General features: G+C 41.3%; 1 protein-coding gene across 1 annotated transcript in view; it reads right to left on the reverse strand.

Moving 5' to 3' along the window:
• LOC137800825 (ras-specific guanine nucleotide-releasing factor 1-like) overlaps positions 1–7,196 on the reverse strand; it is a 32,277-nt gene extending 25,081 nt beyond the window's left edge. Inside the window, exons 1-2 of the mRNA XM_068598217.1 lie at positions 6,443–7,196; positions 1,060–1,166 (exon numbers count right to left, since the gene is read on the reverse strand). Of these exons, the coding sequence (XP_068454318.1) occupies positions 1,060–1,166; positions 6,443–6,718 (383 nt within the window). The 5' untranslated portion in view covers positions 6,719–7,196. The remainder of the gene's footprint in view (positions 1–1,059; positions 1,167–6,442) is intronic.
• Positions 7,197–11,725: the final 4,529 nt, after the last annotated feature.

Below are 11,725 nucleotides of genomic sequence, written 5' to 3' on the forward strand. Positions count from 1 at the left end.
TATATATATTACCCCGCTGTGTATAACATGCTTATGGGCCAACTTACTAACATTAGTTTGTAACCATGTAAACGTACCTGCAAATGTCAAAAGAAGGGATAAATAAATGGTGTTTCAGTTGGACCTTAAAATGAGATATAGTTGTATCCTAACAATAATTTAATTATAGGGCTGTACTAGGGCACAGCCGTGATTTAAGCTAAAAGCTAACATGAATAAGGCTAATACACTAACCCAATGAATAAGACTAATGCACATTTTACCTGACCCAAAAAGACTGGGGATCACCAGAGTTGTTATAATTTATTCCCTATAACATTTGTGTTGCCCTTAAAAGTCTCTTTAAACTGACTAAGATGCTAAGGACTACAACAGAATGTAATCAACAACAATATAAATGATAATCTGCTATGTCTTTTCCAATATATATATTTTGCCTTCAGCTCAAAATTAATGCACACTAACTTTCCCACCATTCTTCTACACTTTAAAATTGTGAGCAAAATGCCTCTTTAGGATTTAGAAACAAAAGAGGGTCATGAAAGCCAAGCAATACAATCACTCTAAGTGTCAGCAGTGTGAATTTGTAAGGCGAAAGGTCAATTGATTGGACTTATTGAAGATCACATTGATTAGTTCTCAGTCAGAGCAGCAGCACTTACTGCCAGCAATGCACGATTCCCCAGTGAATGTTTGTTATATTGCATCGGTGGAGGACAAGACGTGTGTTCGCAAGTCAGATAAAAAGGACACTTCAGCAGAAAAGCTAACGTAGTTGCTATCCTGTGGCTCTTGTTCATTATGCTGCTGTCTGGCTCAGTGTGACTGTCTGTTCTGCATATGAGAGAATGCTGAAATAATGCAAATCTACGGGATGCAATCATGAAACCACACGGCTATCGGGTTTTACAACCCAATAGGCGCTGGAACCCCTTTCAATGTCCGACATCACAGGGTACACACACACACACACACACACACACGCACGCGCACACACACTTCCACAACATCCTTGGCTGACTGTGTAAATGTAGGTGAGAGGTCATGTGTGAGAGGTACCTGGCCTGTGTGATGGCAGCCACCCACTCATCACAGTCCTTGACGTCCTCTGTGCGTAGCTCCAAAGCCTTCTGGTTGTCATGATTGAACGTGACGGTAAAGTAGTACTGAAAATAGAAAAGATGGAAAGAGTTTGACAAGACAATCAGTGTACATGGATTTTAGTGAACGATTTTCAGGGTGAAACATGCGTTATTCGTCATCATCCCGGACCGTCTTTTTTCATAAACCTACATGGTATTAAAATTGAACTTGTGTCTGCACACATGCATGCCCATGTTTGTGAATGAGTGGGAGAGAGAGAGATCCTGAGGGAAAAGTCTTGAGAGATTCATTATAAAGCCTCTGTGCATTCTGCCTGGCAACTCACCTCTGAATTGGCGGAAGCCTCTCGACTGACGCCACATTTTGTTTTGCTTTGTCCCAGTGATTTGGCTTGATTTTAGTGACACAAACACCTCTGTGTGCTTTCCCGTTTTCACTCCCTCGCCAATTATCCCCAGTGACCCTACAGCCTTAAAGGTTCAGAAATGGCAATTATGGCAAATGCGTTTGGAATGGGTTTTCTAATAGGCTTATCAGGTAAAATCCTCAAATCAACAGAGTGGTGGTCATTGCATTAATAGTACAGACAGCCTTTTTGTAGTAGAAACACATTAAATTATATAACACTAATGCATTGTAAATAGACCCCCACAAATCCAATATATTGGATTTTTTTATCCCTCCCAAATGGCAAGAGCAAATCATTTGTGAAGGGGAGTAATGTTCCATATTTCCTGATGATCAGCAGAATGGGCCTTTTGTCAATAATGTGCTTCCAATCTCTCGCTTCCTGTGAGCTGTTATGTCAAGCCTTTCTTTTTGCCACAGAGACACTATCTCCCGGTAAGTGAGACAATGTAGTAAATCCTTGTTGAAAATCCATGGACAAAAGGTATTTGAGAGAAAGTGTGAACACGTGTACTCGACCACTACGCAGTGATTATGATACATGTGGCCTCCACTGAAGTTTTACAGTTTTATTTTTAATACACACGCTTTTCTGAGTAGGCATTCTAAAAAGCCTTGTTCAAATGTTCAGTTTAAAGTCATTTATAACTTACTTAACATTGCTTTATCACCATGATACATTCTGAGTTGTTTTTTTTATTTCCTTAGAGTTGCTTATAACTATGATTTTAAACAGATGACACAAGCAGAAGTACGTCTGTACGCAAATAGGGTTTCAAGGAAAGGGAAGCGTTATACGTGAATACTTTTGTATATGAAAAAAAGCATTATTAACTAATAAAGATGTATTATTAATAGTGGTTGTGTGGCACTGCTAACTAGGGGGAAGCAATACTCTGGTTGAGTAGGAAATGGTCATGTTTTTTCCTTATGCAATTTCAACCACCTGCAGTAAACTGAGAACATAACTTGTTTAAATTGACATCTCTGAAATGTAATAAGACAAAATGAATTAACAGACACATTTCAAAACAATTGGGACCATATTTAAACTACTGATATAGTGCAACAGATAAGCACTATTGATGTGTGCAGGCATTTAGTCTCGACAAGTCATTGATCCGCTCTGGTATTGACCTTTGGACACACAGAGTGTTGAAAATTACGTCCATAACTTAACACTGACCCATGCTGTTTGTACAGTACGATATGGTTTACTGTATAACCTGCACTTCATGATTATACTTAATGAAATATGTCAAAAAAACAAAGAAAAGGATAAAAACTAAAACATATCAAGCATCTGTACTTTGCCCGCCCTCTACCCCTCACCACCTCACATTTCTTATATGCCCATATTTGCTGCACTTGCTAAGTGAAGCACAATGCCGAGGCATGTTGTTGCACATTTCGTTGGCCCCTTCAAATGCACTTTTTCTGATGCAAATAGGGGTTGCCATAGTAACTGTGGGCTTAAACGCAGCTCGCCTTCTAAATGGGGAATAAGAACATTTAAAAAGTAGAACAGGCCAAAGAATACAATGAGAAGGGAGAGACAGACGGAGAGGGAGGAAGAGAAAGATCTTTTGCCTTCTTGAGAAGTGAGGGCTATAAAAAGCGCTGTAGCCCTGCAAGGTGGCAGTTGGCTTGGCATCTATTCGCTGCATTGTCCCTCTCCCTGTCACACACAGATAAGATCCAGCACTCGCCCGACCATTCCTCCTGCAGCTCTGACACACACACACACACACACACACACACACACACACACACGCACAGTACATGCAGACGCACCACTAAGACGCTCACCAGAAAGCTGTTGTAATCTGCATATGGAGGTTTAATGTCAGCAATCTACGATCACATTGCCTCAGATGACCTCCGCTGTCTGCTCATTGACTCAAGTGTCATTCTTTGTTTTTTCCAGAGTGGGGAAAGTGAAAAGGAAATCTGTATGCCCTCAGACACCTGGAGCATTGATTACTCTTTCGGTTCTCATTTCACCTTTTTGAGATGGACATCGGCGCACGCCAGGAGGTCACAGTGGGGCAAATCCAGACTTCAAGCCAGACACAAGATGTCCAGATGTGGACACATTCAGACGTGTACACTTGCGTGATCAATTGTCCGCGACAAAGTGTGCAGTTCGCACACATGAAAAGCTCGCATTTGTGCAAATACAAATACAATTTTTATACGTACGTGCACAAAAATTTCGCAACCCCACACAAATAACACAAAACTGAGAGAATTTATTCCTGACACATATTATGTAAAGGGACACGTGCTGAACAGAAGACTGTGTTATGCTAATTGAAGGCTTTCAAATTCATTTAATTCACTGTTGAAATAAATTCACTGGAGCAGCCTGCGTGAACAGCTGTCATCATAGATGTCACTCAGTCCATATTTCATCCCAAGAATAGAGCTCTTGTCCTGACAGGGTTTTAAGGAAATAGGCTTGACGGTGAGCAAAGTTTAATAGTTTACGTCTACAAGACTCAACCAACAAGTTCTCGTAACGAAATGACAAAGTATGTTCGTTAGTGCCTTGCAAAACAACCCATTTTGACAAATATAAGTTATTTCTGCTCTGCTACATTTAGTTCTGCTAATTTTTAAGCAATTAAAACTACTTGGTAAAAAAATAAGTTCAAAGTTCACGTGACTGCAACATATTGCTTGTCAGGAAAATAACAAACAACCAGTGTTTTTGTTGTTGTTTCCTGCTGAGGACTGCAACCCCAAAAACCTACGTTTGAATATGTTACAGGAAAAAAAAGGTCTCTGGTAAAATAAACATGCATTTACTTGTTGTGAATCGTCTGAATTCTGCTGGCACATCTGGCGCCTTTTTGGTGACACTGATACTAATCCTGACAGATGTGCCAACAAAGAGCAGAGGGCAAGTGTTTGAAGTAAATGATGTGAGTTCAGCTCAAAGGACAGCAACAGGTACAGCTGATGAAAACAGCCGCAGACAGAAACAGTCAGAGTGCAATAGTCTCTCATAATGAATTTACACTACGTCCATCCTTCATCTGTCATTCATACAGTCGTAACTCAGGTTTGAGTTCCTCACAAGACAACCTACAGTAAGAAAGTTGGATAATTAAATGAATTTGTTTTTAGAATCATAATAATACATTAAAAAAAAGAAGTAAAATTTAGACCTGAGAAAATATATGCAAACATCTTCAAACATTGTTTTGGGTAGATATATAATTTAGCTATTTATATTAAATAAGAAATCTCAACACATGGTGCATACTCAGATAACATATGGAATGGTGATTTTTTTTTGAGGACTTGATCTGGAAGTTTTACTTCTCTAAAAAAAAAAAAAAAGAACTATTGAAATTGAGTTATTTTACACACTTGAGTCCAGAATATTGTGAGCATTCATTATATTGTTTTTATTTTAAAATGTGTATTCAAAGGGGGTAGAATAAGGCGATCATGAACCCATATGGCCTTGACTTCAGCACGGTCAGGGTAATTTGTTGCATGCAGACATTGACAGCCCAACACTCCACAAACACACAAACATGATGTGTGCTCTGCTTTTTAGAATGAAACTTGTTTGTTTCAATGTTGTTCTCCAGACATATATGCTCATTAACGTGCAACATGTCATGCAGAAAGTCCAGGTTTGTAAACATTATTTACACTCAAAAGGGAAATAAACGCCAAATTAAACATAATAATGCCATTGGTGGAAAAAAGTAAGAACTTTTTTTTTTCCTATACAAACAAAGATTATGATGACTGACCAGATAGAATGACTTTTGACTTCAATTATTCATTGGCTCTGCTGCAGGGAAGGCAGAAGAGACTGCAGCTGGCAGAGCAGATTTCAAAAGGTGACTGCAGTCATAGCTCACAGCTGCTTGACCACTTCTCTGACTCTTAAATGCTTTTATGCCACAAGGTTTATTCCTTCCAGCAGCAGCCTTCATAAGCCTTCTAAAACGGTTTCACTAGAGGCAACCATGCTTTCCTTGAGATTATGTCTGACTCTGTCACACTGGCATAAAAGAAGAGTGGAAATTGTGTAGCACTCACACATGTTAATCCATATCTGTAAATGCCTAAGGAATACAAACGAATGGGGGATGCACTGAAAACAAAAGCATGGGACGTATCTTTTGGGTTTTATTCATGTCTGCCGTTATCAACACCATGATAATGACAGAGCTATCAAATGAACCAAGCCGCTATATGAACCGGGGAGACGCAGTTGCCAAGGTAGGATGCTATTAATATCAAGACATGGAATTAAATCAATACGTCAAAACGACAGGAAAGGGGCAGCTCTCCTGCGCAAGATGGCAACCTGCAAAGTTTGGATGGTGTTTAAGTTTACTCCCCACCTATGAGCTGCGACCCTTGAGCACCGAGGTCTAAAAATACAGCCTCTTATATAAAAAAATAAATAAATGTGCCGCAACCCATGTTGTTGTGATAAGGAGAGGAAACGGTGGAGGACGGTAATGTTTGCAAAGTTCCTCAGAGAATTGCATTTATCCTGTCAACTTTAAACCACTGCGTGTCTCCGCATTTCTTTTGAGGCTCCGTCGCCGCGAGGCTATTTTGGTGCGAAATCGAGGCAATCAATCAGTTCGAATGACGCCATTACGTAACACCGAACGTAAAGTGAGCATCCCCGGGACATTGTTTGCGAGATGAATAGATGTCGGGATAAAAACAACAACTCCATCGGTTGCGGTTGTGCTGCGTGCACAGAAACCGCCTCTCTCGCAAATGATGCTTTCACCGAGCGTCACACTGATGAGAGCAAGTTTCTCCCAACAAGGAGACACGCCAAGTGTCATCAAGCATTCACGAGCGAGCCCGCTCGGCGAGATGATTTACACTGACAGCGGCAGTCAGTCGTACTTTAGTGAGCTTCGTGTGATCGATATCTCACCTGCTTCTCTAAGCATTCCTTCGCTGAGAGGGATGGTTTCGGTGACGGTGCCCTGTCACAAACGCAGCCCTCCAACAGGTACAGTCCGGAGGGGCGTGAGCTGGAGTCGTTCTCGAAATAAAACAGCATGTTCTGCAACAAAGCGAACCACTTTGAATGCCATTTTGTGTTGTCTGAGCTTTTCTTACTCAGGCAACCTCGCCTCGTCCCATCCTTCTTCGCCAAAAGAGCCAGATAGGTGATGTGGCCATCATTGAGTCGCATCCCTTTCTGCATTTTGGCTGTGAATCCGAGAGGATCTGCGGGGATGCCTGCGGACTCTTACATGTTCTTCTTCTTTTTCTTCTCAGTACCTCCGAAACCCAGTCAGACTTGGTGGGCAGCAGCCCACTCCCGTGCGCCCATCATCCACGGTTGCCACACTAGTGTCTGCACGGCGAAAGAAAGAGAAAAAAGAAGAAGAAGAAGAAGAAGAAGAAGAAGAAGAAGAAGAGGATGCACGTAGAGTCAAAGTTACGCATTCAACTGCACTAATTCCACGCTGCGAGCGCACTACAGTGCAGCTACCGCCGACGCCGTCTTAGAAAAGCCTTCCTCGTGAGCCCGAATCGCTCATGATGAGGACTGAGGTGTCCCCGTGCTTAGCCTACACACGCGCACAAAAGTGAGCGTGCGCGCGCGCGCGCACACTGCATCCTTTCCTCTCACAGAGAGGGGGGAAAAAGCGCAGTCACGTGACCCTTCCCCGGAGCAGCAAATTTCAGCACCTTAAAAACTCCGAGGAACAACGCGGAGGAGATGAGAGACGCAGCTTCTTCATGTGGAGAATCCCGACGCAGATGAGGCTTATTGGGAGGCCCTGGAGACACACACACACACACACACACACACACACACACACACACGCACACGCACACTCACACTCACGCACGCACACGCACGCACACACGCGCATCTGAGAGGAATGTTTTCTTTCTCAAAATTTGAACTACTAGATCCACATGTAAGCTTATGCAATAATACTCATGTCATTGGGATTTTCCCAGGGTTGTATTTATATTCGGTCCCCAAAACAATGGTAACCATGCTTTATGCATTGTTCTTGTTCTTTTGCCACTGTACATTACTTTGGTCAACTTCTGTTGTTTAAATGTGCTCTATAAATAAACCAAACTTGATCTTTGAACCTATTGTGATTCAAATATCCTTGCTCTAGTTTACTTAAGTGTATTCATTTTATTATGATAGTTCTTTGCCTGTTATCTATCTCTTATTGTATTGCTGGAACACATTGATTTCATTCGGGATGAATAAAGTCATGCCTTATCCATAGGAAACATTCAAACAGTTGATATAGAAGACAAACAAAAGGAACACTAACCAGAGAGTTCCTGCGATAATGCAGAAATCCTGTATTTTCTGTTTTTGTACGCTTTGTTGCTGTTGATGCATGTATAGTTGTTAGTACTATTGTTTCATCCTAACACCAAATAATTATCTACAATACATGCTCCATCGATACATATTGTGTAACTGTCTCTACATCAGTTACAGTGCAACACAATACTCCCCTAATGCCCCCTTTGACTGTTTGCCAGCATGTCCTGATCTTGAATCAGCATATTTTCTTCTTTGTGCAAAGTACAAAGCTGAGAATCTTCCCACACTGCCATCACGAATATCACCCCCCACCCCCCCCCCCCCCCCCTCTCTCTCTCTCTCTCTCTCTCTCTCTCTTTCTCTCTCTCTCTCTCTCTCTCTCTCTCTCTCTCTCTCTCTCTCTCTCTCTTTCTCTCTCTCCTCATCCATCACCTTTCAAGTAAAGAGGATGAAAGTGTTGCACGAGCACACTTCCCCTCTGCCCATATTCACACTTCCTATCTAATTCAGCTGAGGGTGGTGAAGCAATTCACCACCCATGTCCACCCGCTGTTTAGGAGACAGGTAGCAAGTAAACAGTCCGTCAACAGCCATTTAAAAACGGGTCCAGGTCAGCTTGTACACTGAGTTTATCATAAGTTACACAATGTGTCCTGATGCACACTCTGTTCTTTACAGATGTTTGCCTCTCGTCCCACAAGTGGAATTCCCTCAACTAACATATACTGTAAGTATCCACTGATTTCTCGGCAGCACTACAAATGACTCACGTTAGCCGGTAAGTATAGGTTTGTTTCATTCCAGCATTGATATTATTTGAAATAGTCTATGGCCACTAAACCTGTATCCTTGTCTCTTTCTGTCCTGTCCGGCCTCTTTTACAGAACACAGAGAGAACAGAGTTAACAAAAGCCTCTCGACGCTGTCCACTGCTGGTACATTAACATATCTAAGAGGGCGAGAGAGATACTCATTAGGGTTGGCCCATAATTAATCCTGGATTACCATATTGGGGCGAGGACACACACAATGGTTTATTTCATCACAGGGTGTCTCACAGTAGGATCACAGTGCTTTGTCTGTGTGGGATCATTAAAAGGATCCAGGGAGGTAACACATCATAATTGAATAAGATTCGACTGCTCTCTTTGCTGGATGCAAACGGCGTATTGGTCTTTTTATTAAAGAGGAGAGAGGACAAGCCATCGTTCTTAAGTTTTTAATTTCTTTTCCCTATTTTGGTGTCAGGTACAGTGAAAATTGGCGTGGAAGTGAAAGAAGATAGATGCAACAGTGTGGAATGAGCCGCAATTCAAGCCCATGCAGCCATTAGCAGACTGAGCCATCGGGACGCCCCAGGCTCAGCTCTGTTGGCGGGTCTCCTTCCATCCCATAATCAGCCCCTCAGACAAGGGTGGTAATGAGGTGGTGATTCTCCTCTCTGACTGGCAATGATAGTAAAGATTATTTTTATGGCTTCTTTTTATAGACGGGATAAAATGGAAAGTGACGCAGAAGATTGGAGAGACGGAGCAGTGATGACATTTGACAAAGGTCATGAAGGAGAGTCAAACCTGTGAAACTTCAACCAATCAGAAAACAGCAGAGCCTACCAAAGTGATTTTGAACATGATTTTCAAGCATTTCTTCTGGGTTTCTAGGTGTGTATCAATAAACAAGTTATTCATCAACAAAGGGTGGTTTCGGCAAGCTGATAATCTCCAGCTCCAACATATTATAGCCGTGTATAATATGTTATGATGTCATGGTTTGTTGGAAAAACATTCGGTATTCATTTTGAGTAGTGGTTTTAGCTGCCTGAAACAAATAAGTCTAATATTCTTTCTTTTTTTCGCTTCATTTTGGTCTCTACCAACCCCTGAGAAAAATGTCAGGCTATTTACCTGCATGATGCGAGACTTTCTTCACCAGCTCATATCTGTATGCTTTCTTGCTTGTTGTCAAAGGCAGGGCCTCACAGCTTTTAACATATTATCTCTTTCATAATAGATTGATCTGTGGATATACCATCTGCAAAGTTGATTGTATGACGGATGTCCACATATTACAGCCTTAATTTCCTGAATTAATTATGAAGATGGCCTCTGAATTATTGCTACTTTTCATTTATGCTGTGTCAACTAATCATTTTCAATATTTCAGGAAAAAAAACAATGTTTGGCAAAAAATGATTCCTATGGATCTTGAAATGTTTATTTAGGTCAGTGTTTAATGTAAACTGTAGTATGAATACTCTGAATTCCTGTGTGCACTTGCTTTTTGTAAATGTCTCCTAATATGTCAGTAAGTCAGTTTTAAAACTGTGAAGACCACGAATCCTCTCATGCCTGGCAACCATTCAACCACAGTAATTGTCTGAAGTCACATCCCATTCGGGACGCTGTCAGTCTTCACAGAACATTGAAGCAAAGACTTGCTGGATTAGGGAAGCAGCCTTGACACTCAACTAACATTTGTCAATGAAATGCCAATTAACAGTAAATGCGTGTTAAAACCAGCTACATACATACTTATATTGCGGTTTGACGTCTTAAAAAGAATTCAGTCGCTTCTGTTTGAATCTTGGTCAATTACTGAATGTGGGAAATCTTCGAGATCGGCCGAATTTTGCTGACTGAGACTACACCGTAGTTAGTAAGTAGGCCCACTTCTCTTTCTCTGTCTCACAGAAGTTGGCACCGTTCAAAGAAAATTATATTTGTTTCTCCAAAATAGTTTTTTTAAGAAAAATGTTTTTTTGTTTTTTTTTAGATATTTAGGGGCTGTGGTTTCATGAGATGTAACCACAGCCCAGTGCCAAGTGCTGGCCCTCGATAGCTAGTGGGCACACTGGCATGAAGTAACAAGCAAGCACGGCCAGCCCGACTGTAAACAAAGCAAGGAGAAGCTCGGATTACAACACAACGAGAGGGAAAGAGACCTTTCTGCTCAGGTAGACATTACGCCACTATATGGTGACATATAAATAGTTCTTTACTACTATATCAATGCTCTGAATATCAACTTCAGCACCTTTAGTGTGGATTTTAACAGTCAATGTGATGACAACGTTTGTCTTTAAAGCCATCCTGATCAGTGACGATAGCACAACTTTGAAATTCTAACAGAATTATTCACAAAACAACTAAAATCTTTAGAATAAGTAAACAATAACAATAAACATAAAAATATGAGCGTTTAATAGTCATGCTAGAGTGACTGTGTCTGCTGCTCATTCCCTCTGATGGCAGATTGGCCAATGTGGGCAGCTCTTGGACTCATGGATTTGGCTGCATCTCCACGCACTCTGCTGTGTACCAGGTACTGCATGCAGGGTCACCACCTGGCTGCAGCATCCTCAGCCAAGCAGCATCTGAACTGACCAAAAGCCGGCATTTTAGACAGGGACAAACACGACCAACAGATCTCACCCAGGTAAAACCTGAACTGTCCCAACTCATACGAAACCAAAAAGGAGGAGAAGAGTGGGTAAAAGATGACTCGGGGCCCTAGAAATTACAGAACAGGAATTTATCACATCCTTGCGCTGAGGTGAAAAGACATAACTGATTTTACTTTTTTTTTTAGCATATCTTAAAAACAGAAGAAGAAAGTTAGCTCAGTCCTTGGTCATTGGTGAGTCAATAGTTCAGATGTCATACTGAACGAGAGAAGGCTTCACAACAATGGGCCAAAGATATGCAACAATTATTTTGTTTTTGGAGAGAGTATCACTTCTGGTGCTGATGTCTTATTTTGTCAGCCAAGCCTCATTTAAAAAAAGCTATGTTTCCTCTCAGGAGGAATTTTACTGATCCCTTAACTTTCAATCTAACGCTCTCATTCTGTCAAAAGTAGAATATGACTAATCCTTTAATTTATGACCAATCAGCAGTAGAAAAA

The sequence above is a fragment of the Clinocottus analis genome, unplaced genomic scaffold (genome assembly GCF_023055335.1).
Source record: "Clinocottus analis isolate CAN_PGR_092001 unplaced genomic scaffold, fCliAna1.0.p SCAF_1, whole genome shotgun sequence".
NCBI classification, from domain to species: Eukaryota; Metazoa; Chordata; class Actinopteri; order Perciformes; family Cottidae; genus Clinocottus; species Clinocottus analis.